The 20,682-nt window shown below is 43.7% G+C and overlaps 2 protein-coding genes across 2 annotated transcripts; one reads left to right on the top strand and one right to left on the bottom strand.

Moving 5' to 3' along the window:
- Window positions 1–1,583: 1,583 nt before the first annotated feature.
- Window positions 1,584–13,486, bottom strand: NAPA (NSF attachment protein alpha). Its single transcript, XM_069943346.1, has 11 exons — window positions 13,191–13,486; window positions 9,706–9,785; window positions 8,084–8,200; window positions 6,073–6,119; window positions 5,586–5,663; window positions 4,645–4,700; window positions 4,329–4,413; window positions 4,104–4,208; window positions 3,962–4,030; window positions 3,697–3,747; window positions 1,584–2,830 (listed from the first exon to the last, which is right to left on the bottom strand). Exons 1-11 carry the CDS (start codon window positions 13,286–13,288, stop codon window positions 2,729–2,731), a joined length of 888 nt encoding a protein of 295 aa, XP_069799447.1. The 5' UTR covers window positions 13,289–13,486; the 3' UTR covers window positions 1,584–2,728.
- Window positions 13,487–15,571: 2,085 nt separating this feature from the next.
- Window positions 15,572–19,927, top strand: LOC138802921 (E3 SUMO-protein ligase ZBED1-like). Its single transcript, XM_069986681.1, has 2 exons — window positions 15,572–15,654; window positions 17,495–19,927. The coding sequence occupies exon 2, from the start codon at window positions 17,518–17,520 to the stop codon at window positions 19,459–19,461; it is 1,944 nt and encodes a 647-aa protein (XP_069842782.1). The 5' UTR covers window positions 15,572–15,654; window positions 17,495–17,517; the 3' UTR covers window positions 19,462–19,927.
- Window positions 19,928–20,682: the final 755 nt, after the last annotated feature.

Here is a 20,682-nt window from a genome sequence, read left to right on the forward strand (position 1 = left end):
GGCTGCACGTTACCTCCTGTTTCTCTCCCATTACCCTATAGATTGTAAACCCTCGCGGGCAGGGTCCTCTTCCCCATGTACCAGTCTGCCTTTTGCCTTCATGTAATGTGTTTTGATCTTGTATTGTTCCTGTTTGTTACCCCCTATCTCTTGTATAGCGCTCTGGAATAAAGGGCACTTTATAAATAAAAAAATAATAATGATAATAAAATAAAGGGAACCTGTCAAAAACACAGACTCACTTGCAGGCAGGAGCTGAGCGTTTTGGTGTATACTTTTGTTGGTAAAGTTCCAGGACTGCCCATATGATTACTTAATCCAGAATGAGCAGATTTTCATGACAAGTTATCATGGAACTTTTCCCACAATACTATGCATCAATCTGCTCAGCTCCTCCTGCCTTAAAACACGCTGCCTACAGACAGGACTGTATTTAATCTTTACACATTCATATAACCTAAAAAGCAACTAACACTACACCAAAGTAAAGAAAGAATCATCTTTATTATACAAATAAGTTAAAAGTAGATATAAAATACAATATATAGATAACTGGTGACACTACAGACAAGGAACCAGGGATGACTCCAGGTACTGGTACAGAAGCCAGGCAGCAATCTGTTATAGAGATGGTAGTGCTCTTCAGAATCACACATGGTGGTTTGGCTCCATCTACTGGCCAAATTCAGTAACATGCTCCATGCAATTCTGTGATAGTCCAAACATTTGTAACATTTCATACACATCACAAGAAAAGACACAAAGGAAGCAGTACATAGAGCAAAAAAAAAGAAAATAGTCTATGTACTGCTTCCTTTCTGTCTTTTCTTGTGATGTGTATGAAATTACAAATGTTTGGACTGTCACAGAAGTGCATGAAGCACTTTACTGAATTTGGCCAGTAGATGGAGTCAAACCACCATGTGTGAATAATGGCACTGAATTGTGTATGTATGTATGTATGTAAATATATCACAGATTTCTGCCTGGCTTCTGTACCAGTACCTGGAGTTACCCTTGGTTCCCTTTTTTTCTTGTCTGTGTAGTGTCACCAGTGATGGATGGATGGACGGATTTTATATCTATTTGTAACTTGTTTGTATAGTAAAAAAATCATTCTTTACTTTGGTGTAGTGTTAATTGCTTTTTAGGTTATAGAATTTGGTATTGCTAGACTAACACTTGACAATAAGTCTGTGGATATTCTCTTAGGTTGCTCTACACATTCACTATGAAGTCATTTTTAAAAAATTGATCTGTCAGGGTCTCTGTGCAAAGACTATACCATGCAGGAGTCAAATCACTAGGGACAGCCCTGTGCAGATACTGAACAAGCAGGTATTGCTGGGAGATTTTTGGTCTCACCAGTTTTACAAACTAACGTTGCATCGGTACCAGTTATGCAGTATACCTATTATATATGTAATAAAGGTGAATGTATGGTAAATAATACATTCGCTTTAGGTGTTTCTATATTATGACGCCTCAGTATTTGAACCTTCATTCTTTAATGCAAACAATCTCAATCTGGCTTACAAAACGTGGTAACGACTGCGAGATACAGAAAGACCAGGGTTCACAGATCTGATACATCCCACTTTCTTTATTTAACACGGGCTCAGCTGCATTATTTATGAGATGGTTCACAAGACGACAGACGAGACAAAGGAAATGAACAAAAATGAACCTGCCTCTGACAATGCAGATAAATACGGACATCTACAGCGCTATGCAAGAAAAAAGGAACAACCATCGCACAGCATAGTGACTGAGTACTTTGGGCTGGCTGTACTGATGCCGCCTCTCTTCCAATGGAGCCCTTTAAGCCAGCTTGGCATCACCCATAACCAAGGGTCTCATATTTAGACATCGGCCACATTCAATAAAAGCAAGGAAAGTCAAAATGTCTTGTTTCTGGACCCGATTCTCAAGAGTTGTGCCAAGTCTATAGTGTGCAGCTTGTCTTAGATTTATTAGATTATGTATATATAGAATTTGTTTTGCATTTTATATACTTTGTACAGGCCTATAAGGTTTAGTGGTGCAATGACCATATCCCTACAGGCACAACTAGTACTGGCAGCCAGCCTCTAGCTAAAATACATAGAACCCCGATATTTGGTCAAGCTGCAAGTACTGATATCTTTAAAAGGAAAATTATATTATAGAGTATAGTATAACAACTCTTCAGACCAAGTTGTTTTGTATTGTTTTTTCCCCTCCCCGTCCATGCCGCCAAGATCCATGCAATGGTACAATGACTGAGCTTGCCACTCCAAAAGCGAGGATTGCACAAATATACCGTCACAGTGTGGCAGCGGAGGAGGGAACCCTAAGTCGATAGAGGCATTTATCTTAGTAGCTAAAAACGTGCAAAAAAGTCACAATGCCCAGCTGCGGTACTGTATACTATATCTGATATCATAGGGACCCTCTGGTGCATCCGGTGACTACACACAGTGACTGCAGGCTGCTTGTGTATAGAAAGACGTTCAGTGATGGTGGAGTCTATTGCATAGGCTGAAGAGGAACCTACACAAGTAGGCTGCGTCCAGTCTGTGTAGTCAGCGGATGATCCTAAAATAAGAGTCAAAAGGAGCAACAGGATCTAATGCTCAGTAAGACGTTTATGTCAATTATGTAGATGGGTATTAGCAGTGTTCCCCCATTCCACCCTAAAAATTCCTGATGTGGGCTCCGGCTAATGGGGAAGGAGAACAAAGAAACATTAACGCAAATCCTCTTCTTCTCCTTTAATGGTCTTCTTGATGCGCAATAGCATTGTGGTTAGCCATTGGTCCAGACGGGAGATGGAGTCAAACTCTTTTACCTGTTGGAAGAGAAGACGGGTAAAATGACTGTGGATTGCTTACTGAGGGCTAAATACAGTTTTGGGCAGTGTATGCTGGGCACACTATACTCCTGACCCCAAAAATGGACCATTGTGGACTCGGTATAGCAGCAGAGGCCATTTTTCTTGGGGCATCTACCACAGAAAGATTCGGCCTATAATGGGTTTCAACATTACCGATTCCTCACAGAAGATAAACCGCCACCAAAGGAGTCTGACTGCCTATTTATCAACACATGTATAGTCATCAGAGCAGTGTCTATCACAGGGGTTCAGGAGGACCAGATGTCACTCGACAGATATCAAAGATGTGTGACAACTGCTCTAAGGTATGTGAGAAACCATTCTCCCATCAAGATTACAGAACGATGAAAAAAAAAATTACTATTAGGCTATGTGTACTGCTGGGATCCCCAACAAGACCTAGGTCTCACCTTTAAATGGAGCGGTAATTTGCACAGGTACACCACCACTCACTAATATATATATATATATATATATATATATATATATATATATATATATATATATATATATATTTCTTAGAGAGAGAGAGAGAGCGTGCGCGCTTTGCCATCTCCAACTGCACCAGAGAAAATAAATGGCAACAGCGCAACTTGCAGCTTCATTTTGAGGTGAGACTTAGGTGCCAGTTCTCAAGATCAAGAAGGGGTCCTAGCTACTGGACCCTTAAGATCAAACACTTATCTCCAAAGTTTGACTATACCTTACATTTTGAGTCCATCATAATAATTTTGGATGTTTCCAGTCTTACTAGACACCACAACCAGTCATTTTTAAACATATATCCGCTCAAAAAGGAAATAAAATGATAAAACACTTACAGCATCTGTATAGTTGTCCACATTCTGTTCTTCATGAGCTTCAAGGAGTTTCTGTAATGATTCGAGAGATGAATATTCTTAGAAATCTTAGAACTGCTGCCCAAAAGTTTTACAAGTTTACATTACAAACCAGGACTGGGACCAGCACTGAACCAATAACATATTACTTTTTATTTTCACTTTTTCTCACCTATTTTACTTCTTTTATTTATAAGACTTCATTAATTATTTTATTGTGTATGTACATGTGCAATTATACATTTACCTTAACAAGTTTACACTCCCTGGAATCGGAGAATGCTGGGAACATCTCCTCGTATTTCTGGACCGCCAGCTGTGACACAAACACACCAGTCAGTAAGTCAAGCATGCATTGTATTGTGCACCCATCTACACAATTCTGATACCTTAGCGTTGTACATATCAATGCAGAAATGGCAAAGGGCAGCTTTGAAGAAATACTCTTTGGCACTGTACTTCAGGAGAGGGCTGTCCATTGCATTGGTGCCAACCTAACAAAGAGAGAAAGGTCAGAAGCTATATATACAAGTGATAGGTAACCACCGAATCAGTGCCATCCATAAAGGGGAGGGTGACAACTGTACATCAGACCTAAGGGACTACATATCTACCTGCTCATAGATTTCTACTGCCTTGGGATATTGCTCCAGTTGAGCTGCGTAAGTGGCGACTTTTAGCAGACATTTGTTGGCAGAACTGTAAGAGAAAGAAATAAGTAATGTAATAACGCAAATGGCTACACAGACTAAGACAGACTACGGAATTTATAGGTCACATAGACAAAACATGAAGTCAGTTATAGCTAGGTCAAAGCAATCTGGAAGGAGGTTATTATCCCAAATGCTGCTATTACACAGGAGGGTGTTATAGGTGTGGGAGGTTCCCTGATGTAAATGGATGGGGCAGTAGCGGCAGGATACAACTCACCTGTTAGATTCCTCTCCTTTGTAGTAATCTGCTGCCTGTTCATAGTGGGCTATTGCCTGAAAAGCAAACACGTAACAGCAATGATGTGAATTATACGACAATAAAATAATTTGTTTTTTTTTATGGTTTGTGCAAGTAAGTCCTTGCCATCTTAAATCTGACTACCTTAAAGGGGTATTGTTATAATTAAAAGTATAGGAGAGAAGTAGCAGATCAGTGAGGGTCCAACACCTGGCACCCCCAAAGATTAAGGTCTGTGTCAACAGAGCTGGGACAACTTACTTCTTTGTGGGATAACTCATATATGATGGAGATTTATCAAACATGGTGTAAAGTGAAACTGGCTCAGTTGCAACCAATCAGATTCCACCTTTTATTTTCCAAATAGTCTGTGAGGAATGAAAGGAGGAATCTGATTGGTTGCTAGGGGCCACTGAGCCTGTTTCACTTGACACCATGTTTGATAAATCTCCCCCCATAGTTTTTATTTGCACCTTTTTGGGGTAAGAGAGACCTATTGATTCAGTCGCCTATTAGGTCCTGTTGGGCAGGGCCCAATAGTTAACCAGATGTTGCAAAACTACAACTCCCATCATACCTGGGCAGCCAAAGTCATATCTTTGGTTGTCCAGGCATAATAGAAATTGTAGTTTTGCAACATCTGGAGTGTCAAGGTTCGCCATTACTGGCCTAGAAGCTGTGGTTACTATTAACTATGGCCTTCAAATGGATTAAATGGCTGGGATGACAGTCATCTCCAACCTCAGCCTCTGCAGCAGTGAGTCAGCTGTAATATACAACCTACCCCAGCTGCAGATGGTATAGACACATGTATGGTGCACTGCACACAGGTCTTATAAGCTTTCCTGGCAGGCCTCTTTTAGTGGATACTTGTACCTCCATGAAATTACTTTACCGGTGCAAGAAACATAGCGACAAACCTTTTCTATGTCCACCAGCTCAGACTCATAGATCTCCGCTATGGATATGTGATGTTTGGCTGCAATAGTGAATCTTCCCTGTGGGGTACAAGAACAAAGAGGGTTACAATGTAAAAAGCGGAGTCCAAACACATCCACAGAAAGTTACGCTTACAAATCAGAACTTGCGCAAAAAGTAAAAAGCCACACAAAATAAATGAAATGCGCCTGTAAGACGAGCCATACATATAAAGATCTCATGCTGCCGCACACATTGGGGGAGATTTATCAAACATGGTGTAAAGTGAAACTGGCTCAGTTGCCCCTAGCAACCAATCAGATTCCACCTTTCATTTTCCAAAGAGTCTGTGAGGAATGAAAGGTGAAATCTGATTGGTTGCTAGGGGCAACTGAGCCAGTTTCATTTTTCACCATGTTTGATAAATCTCCCCCTAAGAATATAAAGATTATCTACCATGGGAAATCACAATGTGAAGCAGTCACTCACCATGTCTGTGTAGATTTCTATTGCCCGCAGCAGACAGTTTATGGCCTCTGCAATACAAAGACATGTGCAGTATGAGACTATCAGATCATGGCTGATGGTGCTGACCGATAAGGTCACGTGCAGAATAAGTATAGACATCATAGAAGTCATAGAAATGAACAGATATGTCAGCCCACTGTCTAATCCTCAGTGTACATATATGTGTTATATACATAGCTGCTTGAAGACTCCAGTAATATCCAGTCAGTGTGGTTACTCATGGTACAGAATTCATCATCATCATCCTCATGTACTGTTCGGCATTCTCGAACAGGTTTAAGATGGTGACTGGATTAATGCCCTACCCTTCCATTAACATCTTTCCCTCCAAGTTTAATTGAATAGAGCATAGACATTTAAGGCATAAATGGCTGATCGGTAAAGATTGAATCACTATAGCTTATGGACATAGAGTAGTAGACAATGGAGGTAACTGCTGAAGTAGTAACCTAGAATGTTCAAAGCTTCGGCTGTCCGGGCATGATGGGAATTGTGGTTATGCACCAGCTGAAGGGCTGTAGGTTCCCATCCCTGGTTTATTACAAGGAGCACACAGCAGAGCTGTGACTAAGGGGCTGACTACATGTCCATGCCGATAAGTAAACACTAGGGATCAGTCATCTCCATGCACACAGTTCTTTTTCCATCAATGTACAACAGCTTCTTCTTGTATCAACTCTTTATTACTAAAAGTAATATCTGTCTTTAGGCTAGTGTCCCATACAGCATTTAAATAATTATTTTTTTTTTTGTTCAATAAGATGGGGAAAAATCTAAGAAAATTGTGTGCTCTAGCGTGTGAAATGGCACATAGTTGGCCATTAAGGGTTAAAAGACCTTCTCTATTTCTGATGTCCCTTGTCATCCGCTGTAGGCATGTGCGAAGACTAGACCACTGTGGTGTTTCTCGCATAACATCAATCTATCCGGCGGCAGATGTTAGTCATGTGATGCTTGTCAGACCTACAGTGGTTTTAGTTATATGGAGTCCTGACATTCCTCCCTTGACTGGATTCCTATCAGTGGCTAAATGCCATGTCTATGGGGTAAGGAGAATACCACCGAACAATGGAAGTGTAACAGGCCGAGTATATGGGGCAGAGATAGGAGCGTCAGGATAGAACATGTGGTAAGAAGATAACAAGAACCCAACTGACTGCAGAGCGGGCAGCAGGCGCTGGATCACGTTATGTTAATGTTTGATTTATCGGCTCCAAAATAACCCAAGTGATATTCTCTCTGACAGCGGATTGATCCATAGTATTTCAATGCCCGACTAATGAAAGGAAATAGTCCTATTCCACAGGTAACCATGAGCAACTAGGAATGGGAGAAATCATAGTAACAAAAATTATCTGCAAACTTTCTCAGTATTTTATGTGGACTGTAACCTTACCCTGCTGCTAAGCAAACTACCCTTAAGGGGGGTATTCCAGTGTTTTGTATAAATATTAAGATGCCAGAAACATAAATGGGGGGTAATAATGGAGGGAGGTGAGGCATACTTACCTAGCACCAGTCCCTTACTGGCCCTCTGTAGCTCCTGTTCTTCTTCCTTTCTCAATAGCAGTAAGAGGAGAGAGAAGCCACCCTATCCCCTCCCCTGTGACTGTCACAGCACACTCCCTTTAAAGTTCTCTTTATGACTTCGCATAGAGCTGAGGAGTGCAACGTCAACATGCTGTTCTCCTCATCTATCAGGTCCCGGGGCAGATGTGTGACCTGACACGTCCTCTTTAAAGAGGTTATTCACAATTACAAAAAGCACAGCTACTTTTCTACAAAAACAGCGCCACCCCTGTGCCCAGGTTGTGTGTGCTATTACAATTTAGCTCCATTAACAGCAATAGATCTATAATACCACACCCAAACTAAGGACAGGAGTAGTCCTCTTTCTGGAATACAACGGCCATATTTTTCTAAGCCTGGATAACCCCTTTAATGTTTCCTCCACCTTTCAAGCTTTTCCTACCTTGAGGGTCGGCTTTCTTAAAAGCGTTTCCAGCATCCACAAAGTTGGTGGCGGCATCATGCTTGCTCTGGACCTGCAGATGCAGCTGGGCAGCCTGGCAGAAAGCATTTCCAGCAGCTAGAAAAGAAGAAAGTGTATTCAGATACACAGCAACTAAAAGCTTCTCTCTCATATATATCAGACCATATCAGAGTGTCACTGTGTTTTGTTTTGTCAGAAATCAATAGTACAGGCGATTTTAAAGGACAACTCCCACGAAAAAAATTTTTAGCTTATTTAACACACATTACAAAGTTATATAACTTTGTAATGTGGTTAAATACCCGGTCTGGCCCCCTTCCCCCACTTTCGGACCCCCGACCCCCCCCCGCCCGGAAGTTAAAGAATATATACATTACCTATTACGATCGTCACGGTCCTCTTCTCCTGGGCGGCATCTGGTGACGACGACGTCAGAGCCGGGGGGCGGTCCGGGTCTTCTTCCTCCTTGGCGTCTTCATAGAGAGTGAATGGGACGGAAAAGGCTGCTGGTGCACATGCGCACCAGCAGCCTTTTCATTGGCTGGAGCGCATCACATGGCTTCCAGCTTCGTCAGCCCTGATTGGCTGAGGTTGCTGGAAGCCATGTGATGCGCTCCAGCCAATGAAAAGGCTGCCGGTGCGCAAGCGCACTGGCAGCCTTTTCCATCCCCAGGACCCGGAAATTAGAGACATCGCTGGACGGCGGTGACGGTGAGGCGGACGAATGGAGTGGTGATCGTCACCGGAGGGATGGTGAGTATGGTGTCTGTGTGTGTCTGTGTTTTTTTTTTTTGGGGGGGGGTCCCGCGGGAGTTGTCCTTTAAGAAATTTAGTAATTGGGTTTATTAGGCAAATATGTCATTATCTGCATTCAAAAAGCCTTTTCCCAGGTCCCCCCCCCCCCCCTCTCTCTTATTCACTGCTCATTATCAGGAAATCTCGACTCTTTTACATCAGTCGGGACCCTGTGTAATCTAAGGAGAGAGGAGGGGGGAGGAGGGCGATTAGTTGCCAGCAGAGAACAAAGGATTACACAGTAGGAGCTGTGTGAAAGCTGGTATTCAGTGGTCAGAGATGTCACTGCTGAGAGGGGAGGGGCTGAGAGAGATCAGGCACCAAAACAGGACAACAAAGAGTTAAATTTACAGCTACATCCCCGGGCTCTCTTATTAACTCTTTGTTGTCCTGTTTTGGTGTCTGATCTCCCTCAGCCCCTCCCCTCTCCATAGAGAACAATGAAAACAGGGGGGGGGGAGCTTCAAACTGCTTTTTCATGATGATTTTTGGCTAATAAACCCAATTACAAAGTTTCTTAAAATCGCCTGTACTATTGATGTCTGCAAAAAAAAATTTAAACAGTAACACTTTTAATGGATTTTAGAGAAAAAGAACGGTTAGGCATGCTGGATTTCAACATCCCCAACCCTTTTGTTCTCAGCAAGATAAGCTGCTACATCTGGCTGATAACAGTTTTCTCCCCTTTCTGAATATATGCATGCTCAGCTCAGCCAAGTGTGCATGAGTATGTGGGTTTGCTGAGAGAGACAGATGTATGGCCAGCTGAACATTCTCTGGATGAAGAAATTATAAAACACACTTACCACTCCAATTCTTCACCATTTTGAACATGTTGGCTGCTCGTGCATAAAGTTCACAAGCTTCTTCTACCTTGGACGAGCCCCTGAAAAAACAATGTGCAGGGTAAGAACCCTGATGCATGGACATAAACTCTCTATATAATCACATAGGGCAGAAAATGGAGATGAGATGCCAACTACAGAAGGTACATCTTCCTGCATTCCCTGCTGGTTCAGTGTCTACATATAAGACTGTTCTGGTGATATACACTTTACCACAGTCCTCTGAAGGCGCTCAACTAAGTTGTTTAGGGGGATGTATGACAACAAACAAACAGAATTTTAAATGCAGCTCTGGAGTACAATGCAGACTGAAACAAATCATAAGTACATAAGTAATGTATTCACATAGTTATTTAGGTTTTACACAGACTGTAACTATACAAACATTTATAATTTTATATACATATATACACAGTGGTACCAGGTTAGAAGACGCCACACAGCACAGGACGCTGAGGGTGAAGGTCATTTTCCAACCCTTGTACTATGTACCTGTGTTATTTACTGTACTGTCTCTCCCCTATGCTGTAGTGCAGTACACCATGTGTATGGATTTTTGACAGAGATTGTAAATAAAGATATTTTTAATCAAAAATGATAGAAAGGAGCATCACAACATGCTGCAAATCAGGTGGCACAGATGTAGACTGGTCAGAGTGTCCGTGTTGACCCCTGTCCACCTCCAAAACCACCTGCAATAGGCATGTGAGCAAGTAGGAGGGCAGTTTTGATGAATGTCATGTTCTTTTCCATCCTGTGTGGGGAAGAAATGGCACCAGGATGCATTAAAGCAGAAGACAAGCTGGCGGAGGCAGTGTAATGGGCAATGTTCTGCTGGGAAACATCCATGTGAATACCAGGACCCATCTATCTAAACATAGTGTACAGACACGGCCCCCCACCTCCATGGAGGTGTTATCTGTACTATGTGTAGGTAGATGGCTCCTAGCATTTATGTGGATGTTACTGTGACACATACCCAGGCCAGCAGGATAGCGTATGTGCTAGAGAGGTCGGTGAGACGGACAGGTATGTGATGGTATGACACCACCCTTCTGTATGGTAATGTATAAGGTATGAGTGTCATGCTAAGACTGCATCACTGCGGATTCTACATCTCACACCGACATCACTAGGATGGAAAACGTTCCTCTAAAGACAGTTTCCATGACAATGCACGAGGCAAGATATCAAAATGTCTGCACAGATAGAAGCATCGGAATGGGTTTCCAGATTTTTGGTAAATGACACAAGTTCTGCTCATTTTAATATACTTTGGTTAAACTCTTCACCATGTCAAATATCTCTGCTTGCTGTCAATGAACAGGAACAGAATCTCTTAACATTTAAAGGTTAAATGCCTGACCTGACCATGTCCAAGAGCTGACACACTGCCACCATCTTTGTACCTGTTTTAGGCCCCAGGTTTACAGTCTCTGGGCGTGATCAGATCATGTTGGTTAGATCCGCAGCATGGTCACTTTCTTGCAGATTTTAACCAGATGCCATAATTTCAATATTTAAATTAAAATCCAGAGTTAGAGTATGAGTAGGGTTCAGGTATATATTTCCATACATCAGGCATGGGGAACCTTCAGCATTCCAGCTTTTGCAAAACTACAATTCCCATCATGCCTGGACAGCCAAAGCTAAAGCTTTAGCTGTCCAAGCATGATGAGAATTGTAGTTTTGCAACAGCAGGAGGGCCGAAGGTTCCCCATCCCTGCCATCCATATACTGTGGCATACCCAAGCAGTTCAGTGGATTAAGCAGACCATATCAGATCTATCCCCAGGTATTTACTGTAGCATGTAGGAGCCTAAAGCACTGTGGGGGACATTTACGAAGGAGTCTAATGTGTGCGACTATTGTTGGTGTTTATTTTGTTCCAATATATTGTCTGTGATTCATGGAAAAGTCCCACAATCATAGTAAATGCGTCTAAGTAAAAAAGGTCACAATCACATTAACCTGGTAAACGATAAATTGGACGCAAATCCCAGATTATGTGAGTTTTGGGGTGAACACACAAAAAGGCAGATTTAAAAAAAAAAAAAAAAAAAAAAAAAGCTTCATCAAAACAATATTCACTTGTTCATAAATAGAACGTATACAAAAAATGGTCGAAAAATCCAATTATTCATCTAAAAATAGGAGCAAAGCCCTTGATAAATTCCCCCCTGTGTGTTTTTGAGCCCCACAGAGTATCAGTATATGCTCAGAAATGGAATGAAAGTAGAAGTAGACTATGTTCCACCCATGGAACCGACTCCCGGTTTGCTGAACGTAGGCCACGTTACAGATGTGAACCTAGCCTTACATATTGTAGGGTTTGTGGAACTGCCACATAAGATCCAGTATAAAGTTTAATTACAATCTTTCATCAGATCCTGCATATTGCCAGTGAATGGGTACAGACGTGTTTATACCAGCAGGCTAAGCTCATACCAACCTGGTGAGTGACAACCATGTCTGGTCAATCCACTGGGAGCAAAACAGCCTGGACAGCGCACAAGTCCATTACTAAAGAAGGGAATTTGCTGGGATTGCCTTGGCAATCTGAGTGCCCAGTGTGGACAACATCCCTCTATGCCCCAGTGACTTGTTACTGGTGGTATATGACCAATATAAAGCACCGCCCCCTGCACGGAAGAAAGGGGAGAACATCTCCACATAGATTGGAAGTAACCAGCTGTTACAAAACTACAACTCCCAGCATGCAATGGGAGCAAACTTGTCTGGGCATGCTGGGAATTGTAGTTTTGCAACAGTTGGAGACCAGTGACATAGATAAATCACAGAATGGCTTCCAGCTGGGACATGTCACACTCATGGTTGTATATAGGCAATTACATTAAAGAATCGGCTGTCTGGGCATGCTGGGAGCTGTAGTTTTGTGACCCCTGGCACAGATACCCACTTCTGTCTGTGATCATTCACTCATAGTATAATTATAATAAGACTCGGTTTAATAACTCCAGCTGTGTCACCCGTCAGCGTTGTCCCCGGCCCCCGGGGGCCAGCCTTCCTTCATTTTACTACGACAAGAAAAGCCGTCACCTGATTGGCCGCTATGGGAAACCAACATCTCACCTAAGACATTGTACCCAATCAGATTTCAGTTTACATGTCACCATAGCAATGTGGGAAAATAAAGGAGTGATCTGATTGGCTAGAAACACTTTTAATTAAGCCTATTGGAGGTGATTACTGCAACCAATCAGATTCCAGCTTTGATATCGTTATATAATGGTGCGGGGGAGCAGCGATCTGATTGGCTGCAATGATCAATTTAAAGTATAATTTATACGGAGCTCCGGTAGAACCGCACTGCACGGCACCGGTATAGTCGGTTGGATCCGGCGGTTACTCCTCCATGATGCGATCCCGTCTGCTGGTCAGACACCCCACCGTTCCCATAATCCTCCCCACAACGCCCGACTCACCCGAAGAGCCCGGAGAAGAAGGACTGGGAAGACTTGACTTTCTTATCGGCCTCAGCCAGCAGCTGCATGGCCTCCTTCTCCTTCCCGGAGTTATCCATGGCGGCGGGGATCACCGGGGTAAGCCGAGGATCACGGGGGATGCACAGGTGGCGGCGGCCGGTACAGGAGACGTAATGCGGGGGATCCCAGAGATGAGCTCCGGGAGGGAGGGAAATCTCTGCCCGTAGACAGCTTAGAGACGGGGATGGCTCTGACACAGCGCTACTTCCGCCCACACTGCTCACCTGATCTGTGACAACGTCACTTCCGGCACAACACTGATCAGCTGACCCTTTGATCACGTGACAGATTTTAAATCCCCCGCCGCAGCCTGTGCTGACAGCAGACACTTAGACGCGCGGCAGGTGAGGCTTATGGCGGTCAGAATAGGACTGCATAGTTATTCTTATTTTGCTGTAATCCTCCCTCTCTGCACTCATTTCCAGACAGGACTAGGATGTGACTGTGTTTATACATAGCAGCCAAAGGCAAAGCTGCAGTGTAAAGCATGGAGGGGAGATTAGCCGCTGTTGATGAGGTAGGACAATGTTCCCCAACCTGTAGCACTGGAGCTGTTGTAAAACTACAGTTGCCATCATGCCTGGACAGCCTTTGCCACAGGTAGGAGAACACTAAGGTGTGCTGTCCATGTGGTAACCCATCATGGCAGCCTAAACCTGTACCATCAAGCTTGCATAGTTGATTTTCATTCATTTGGAGCACCTCCCCTAATATTAGGATACATGTTGGCAGTGTGTGTAAAGCCAGGAGTCTACAGTTTGCTGTGGTCCATTATATTCTTCCTTGCAAGCTGCTTTGTATGTGCTTTCCTACCCATCAACAGTCTGTGTTAGCCACCCTCCACATATGCTCTCCACACTTTGTGTACAACTCCCTGTTGCCATCTCCTAAACTGGGAGGGTCGCCTCAGCAACCTGATGCCCCCTAGTGGCCAGCTGCTTGTCTCCACCCCAAACTGTGGTATGTGGGAACACATCATGGCAATGACTCCTTAGAGAGTGTACCTGTCTTTATTTTTATTTTTTGCAGAAATCAATAGTACAGGCGATTTTAAGAAACTTTGTAAATGGGTTTATTAGCCGAAAAATGGATTTTATCATGAAAAAGCAGTTTGAAGCCCCCCCCGTCTTCATTGTTCTCTATTGAGAGGGGTGGAGGGAGATGAGGCACCAAAACAGGACAACAAAGAGTTAATTAACAGCTACATCACTGGGCTTCTCTTCTCCTCTTAAGTCAGCACTGACCTCTGAATACCGGCTTTCACACAGCTCCCACTGTGTAATCCTTTGTTCTCTGCTGCCGACTAATCTCCCTCCTCCCCTCTCCATAGAACAGACAGGGGCACGTCTGATGCAACAGACATAATTTACTAATAATGAGCAGTGAATGAGAGGGGTGGGACCTGGGGAAAGTCTCTTTGAATGCAGATAATGGCATACTTGCCTAATAAACCCAATTACAAAGTTTTTAAAATCGCCTGGACTATTGATTTCTGGAAAAAAAAAATACGACAGTGATACTTTGAAATCAACAGTAGATGAGATATGAAATCGCTCTCTGCGGCAGTGATTGACAGGAAAAGCAGCTTCTAACTGGCCACTTTTCCTGTCAATCACCCTGGGAGCGTGCTGACAGGCAGAGAGTCCTGACTAGTCATGGCCCAGATCACTAGTTCCCGGCTCTCCCCCGATCTTGCATGTCTGTATGAAAGAGTGAATTCCTGCAGCTAAAGGTAGCACAGACCACATAGCACGGCAGCGATCTACCCATCTATCGGCCACTGCTAGCAGCAGGAAATATTTTAGTGAATGGTTTGCTGTAAAGTGACTGTACCACCAGGCCCAGGCTGAAGCACTGGAGGCGGGCCGACCCACCCATAGTGGGAAGAAACCCCAGCCCCTCAATGACGTGACTCCATTAGAATCAATGGAACCCTATCATAGAGGGTCTAGGGTTTCCTCCCACTAAGGGTGGGTCGGCCGCCTCCAGTGCTTCAGCCTGGGCCTGGTGGTACAGTCACTTATGCAGTGCTTTTTTGCACTACGGAGTGATTTTTTATTTATTTTATTTTTTTCTTTAATTCATTTTAAATAAACAGTGACTTAAAAAAAAAACTTCACATTGTAGTTTTGATCATTTGAGACCCCAATGATTAATACATCCACCCAAGAGAAGTGATCCCCAAGCACTCTGTCTCCCAGCCCTGCTTGTGAGTCTATGGGTCTATCTCCTGCTTACCATCAGTGTGTGTCTGGGTGTGTTCAGATCCCCACTGATAAAGAATATTAAGTTTCATAAGTCAAATATACCTTTTTTCTGTTTACAGGTCATCTGTATTACTGCACAGAGGTGAGGGGCACCCAGATAAAGTAAAGGGTTTCACCATGAGACCAGCTATAAAATGGTGAGTGCGCTGTACTAAGTCACACGTAGAGCAATTTCTGCTACGGTTCAGGGAACGGCATGGGCCTATAGAGTTCAATGTGTGCAGCATTATGGATTCTTATCACGCAGTCATACACATCTATAATATACACTCTAATGTAGGATATGGGTGGTAGCCTCCCTAAACCATTGGTAAGATTCCATGTTTCATTATGCATAAAAACTATAATTCTGTGATCTGTCAGAGGTCTGTGTGGTCACAATACAGCAATGGGGAAGGGGTGTGTGTTGTCAGCATGGACCGATCAGGAAGTGAGAATCACAGAGCTGTTCAGAAGGACAGTGACAGAAACTTTTCTATACAGCAGTGTAAATGGCTGAGTGTAAGCGCAGACACATTACAGCAGCAGTGTGTATAGCTGAGTGTTAGTGCAGGCACATTATAGCAGCAGTGTGTATAGCTGAGTGTTAGTGCAGGCACATTATAGCAGCAGTGTGTATAGCTGAGTGTAGGTGCAGGCACATTATAGCAGCAGTGTGTATAGCTAACTGTAGGTGCAGGCACATTATAACCAGAATAGCGAAGATGGGAAACACAAGGACTGACAGACTGCAGGGGGCATTAAGGAATGAGCAGGGCAGATGTGGGCACATACATGCAGCACTCTCTGTCTGGGGAGAGAGGGGTTACAGATATGAAAAGATTACCTCATTACCTCCACAGTCCTGTCCCCTGAAGCAAGCCCCAGCCTGCAGGAAGGTGAGGGAGACTTCCTGGGTCAGAGTACAGTGCTGTAGACCCCGCTAAGCAGACCATGCCGCTCCCCCGCCTGCCCTCCCACCCAGTACAGGGAGCTCTTAAAAGTAATGCTTTTAAACCAAGTTACAATTTTGATTAACTGTGAGCTCTTCTTGCAAAACGCTCTTAATCCAAGTTACTCGTAAACCAAGGTACCCCTGTATAGGTATTTACTGAGGACTGACATGAGGTCCCTCAGGATATTGGTTGTGATACCAGAGCACGATCTAAGTAAACTCTTGGATGTTTCACCTTTTGATTCTATTAAAGACCATTGGTACCAGTGATTTTTAGTGGTTTTAGGTTAGTAGTAACCAGGTTTGAATTAGCAATTTTCATTCATTTCAGACCACGGATGTTAAGTGTTGGAAATTTGTGTAAACTTGGGAGTCTACAGTTTGCAGTCTCTCCACACTTATATACTGCCTATGCGATTCTTCCTGCAAACTGCCTTTGGTGTGCCCTTCCTCTCCAAAGACTGTGTGAGCTACCCTCCATGTATGCTCTCCCATCTCTCCATATTTTGAACTGCTTTATAAAACTCCCTACCCCTCACGTCATAGCATCTAATGCAGACGTGTCAAACTCAGGCCCTTCAGCTGTTCTAAAACTACAATTCCCATCATGCCTGGACAGCCAAAGCTAAAGCTTTGGCTGCCCAGGCATGATGGAACTTGTAGTTTTGCAACAGCTGGAGGGCCTGAGTTTGACATCCCTGATGTAATGTAATGTTTGTTAGTGGAGATGAGCGAACTTTAAGAAAGCTTGGGTACCCTCCAATGAGCGACATTTAATTACCGGTGGCTGAAAAAGTTAAATCCAACCCTAAGACTGCCTGGAAAACATAGATACAGCCTATGGCTGTATCCATGTTTTCTAGGACTTCCTAGGGCTGCAGCCACCAGTAATCCAATGGCACGCGCTCTGGTTAGGACAAACTCAAATGTGCTTGAGGTTTGCTCATCTCTATTTATTAGGCATTAGCCTAAAAGCTGGTAATAAAGTGTACCAAAAGACAATTGACAATGTGAACCGACTTTTTTTTTGCTTCTTTCTCCAGAAAATTGAAATCACACGTATAAAATGGCATCTGGTTTGGGTACCACGATACGAAGAAAGAGAGAAAAGGTTTCTAATCTTGAGACGACCTCGTCCAGCTTGTCTGTGGACCACTGTAAGTCCAAGGTGTGGAACTACTACACAAAGCTGGGTGATACTTATGTGGAATGTAAGGTCTGCCGGAAACAGTTCTCTTCCCATAACAGCACCACATCTATGAGGGAACACCTTGTGAGGCGGCATAGCCTCCGGAGTATTGGCATGCCTGCAACTAAGGAACAACCCGAGCTGGATTACCATGACCAGGATGGGGCAGTTAAGAGGTTACGACAAGTAGTACCTGTAAATGGCCTCTGCCCGCCAATGTCAGAACCGCGACCACAGGCAATTGCTAACCTGATACTGGAGATGATCTACCGTGACCTTCATCCTCTTTCCATAGTAGAAGACAAGGGCTTTAGTCTACTTCTTGGCCACCTGGAACCAAATTTCGACCTCCCTACCTCAACACAAATAGCTGATATGTTGTGGGAGAAATACACTGCTATTAAACTGCAACTTAAGTGTTGCCTACAGTCTGCCCTCTCGGTTGTCCTCTCCATCGAAAGCTGGAGCGACCATGCAAAGAAGTCCTGTCTGGCTGTTACCGCTAATGTCATTGACAATGACTGGAGGTTATGTAGATACTTGCTGGAAACACAACATGTTCTCCGAAACAAGACTGACAGCAGCCTGGCAGATCAATTGCATTCAGTACTGAAAGAGTTTGGATTATCTAGTAACCTTGTGTCCTGTGTTGTACATGACAGAGCAGCATCCATGTCTGCCCATGCCCAAGCTTTTAAAGACATGTTTGGGTGGGCCAGTCTGTGCTGCACCTCCCATGTCCTCCAGCTTTGTGTGCAGGCAGGGCTGGAGGTCCAGGAGGTGAAGGAAGCTCTGGGGGCAGCTAGAGGATTGGTGAGCTACTTCCAAGAGGACTTCAAGGCCAGCTGTTACCTCAACGCCAAGCTGGAAGCCATGAACAAGCCCAGACTGGTCATGGATACAGAGCCATACTGGATCAGCACTTTAGAGATGTGTCAAAGTTTGTTAGACCTTAAGTGGGCAATCCTTTCAATTTTGGAAGAAGAGGGCGTCAAGAACTTGTCAGAGCAGCACTGGAAGTTGCTGCAAGACTTGGTGCCCATGCTGAAAACTATATGGATTGCAACTGCGTTCTTACAGGAAGAACAAAATGCCTCCATTTCATCCCTGATGCCCTGTGTGCATGGTATCTATACCACAGTCGGACAAACCTCAGAAGGCAGCAGCAGTATTATTAAAGCTGCTGCCTCTCAAATCCGCACCGAGATCTGTCGACATTGGGATATGCTGGATGAAGGGAAACTGATCACCAACCCTTCCGCCATTGCCTCTTTTTTGGACCCTCGCTTCAAAGAGCTGAGGTTCCTTAAGCCATGGGCCAGAGGAGAGCTGCACAATATAGTGAGGAATATGCTATCACAGCTGTGTGTGCCATGTTTCTCTCGCCACTCCTTGATGCTAGGCAGCTCTGCCATTGAAGGGAGTATGGAAACCCATCAGTTACCTGTTCAGATGGACAAAGGACCCATTGTTGGATCTGAAAATGTCTACGATCTTCTACTTGGAAGAGATCCAACAGAGAGCATGCCTGAGGCTCACCAGCAGCTGGAGAACTACATCGTGGAACCAGTCTGTAAACGTACCACAGACCCTCTAGCATGGTGGAACAGTAATCGTCACCGATTCCCGACACTGGCCCGATTAGCCCGGCAATATCTTGTTATACCAGCTACGGCCGTACAGCCAGAGCATGCATTCAGCAACGTACAAGACCCGCTGCAGAAACGCCGTGCTGCTCTGGAGCCCAAGTACAGGAACCAGATCCTGTTCTTACACCAGAATAAAGACATGGTGGAATGGAGCAGGAAACCAACGATCTGAGGGTTACATGTTCGTTGATTGCTAAGGATTGAGAGAACCCTTTAAAAGACTATCGTCAAACTCTTTACAATGGCAATAAACTTTCTACTACACGTACACCGAGAAACGTACACTGCCCCCAGTTATTATATCTAATGGGAGGGGGGGGATCTGTTAACACTGGAGTCAAGGAAAAGTAGAGCAGTACAGCAACCCGTTTTTAGCTGTCATTTTGTTTAGGTAGACTCTGGTTGCTATAAGCAGGGTTTTATGGTTCCTTTGTGCCCGTTTTAGCAGTTCTTACCCAATGCCTTTTCTTTATGGCCACAATTTACCATGATACCATGTAAATATATATATGTATATTTTCTTCACATACACCCTTCATATTGTTTGTGCGTTTTTGTATTGATGTTTTAAAAAGTAAATCTGAAGTGCACCCCCTCCCCCCCATAATTTATGAAAACAATTTTTGCACGTAAGTTAAATGGTGTTTTGTAATAAAATTTTGCTAATGCAAACTATGATGCCTCTCCTATGGTGAGTACAATTTTTTTTAAGGTACGTAAATTTATTCATTTTTTTCTGTAATGTATCTGTTGGCCGTTATTGCTACCATTTGGTGTTTCTATCCCACCAAAGAACACAAGGGGGGAGACTTATGAAAGGGTGTAAATATACACCTGGTGTAAACTGCCCACAGCAACCAATCACAGCTTCTCTTTTATTCTACCACAGCTGAAAGCTGAGCTGTGATTGGTTGCTGTGGGCAGTTTACACCAGGTGTATATTTACACCCTTTCATAAATCTCCCCCAAGGTGTGTGCTTTGAGCAGTATTGGTGTCTTGTTGCTTCAAATAGAGTATTCTAGGGGTGATCTCACATTTAGCAGTCACGTCTAGCATATACTGATGTAGATGTACTGGTAACTATGGGCTGCACTGGTACTTACCAATAGAGACAAACGACACTCGAGCATGCTTCAATCATTCAGGATTTGATTACCAGTAGCGGAAAAAGTTGGATGAAGTCCTAGGGGAGTCTATAAAAACAAGGATACAGCTTATGGCTGTATCAATGTTTTCCAGGCAGCCTTAGGACTGCATCCAGCTTAAGCTACTAGCATTCAAATGCAGAGTGCTTGGATTCAGATGAAACTGAAGGGGCTTAACCCCTTGCCTTCGCAGCCTGTTTTGTCCTTAATGACCAGGCTCATTTTTCAAAATCTGACCTGTCTCACT

This window comes from Dendropsophus ebraccatus, chromosome 10 (assembly GCF_027789765.1).
Source record: "Dendropsophus ebraccatus isolate aDenEbr1 chromosome 10, aDenEbr1.pat, whole genome shotgun sequence".
NCBI lineage: Eukaryota > Metazoa > Chordata > Amphibia > Anura > Hylidae > Dendropsophus > Dendropsophus ebraccatus.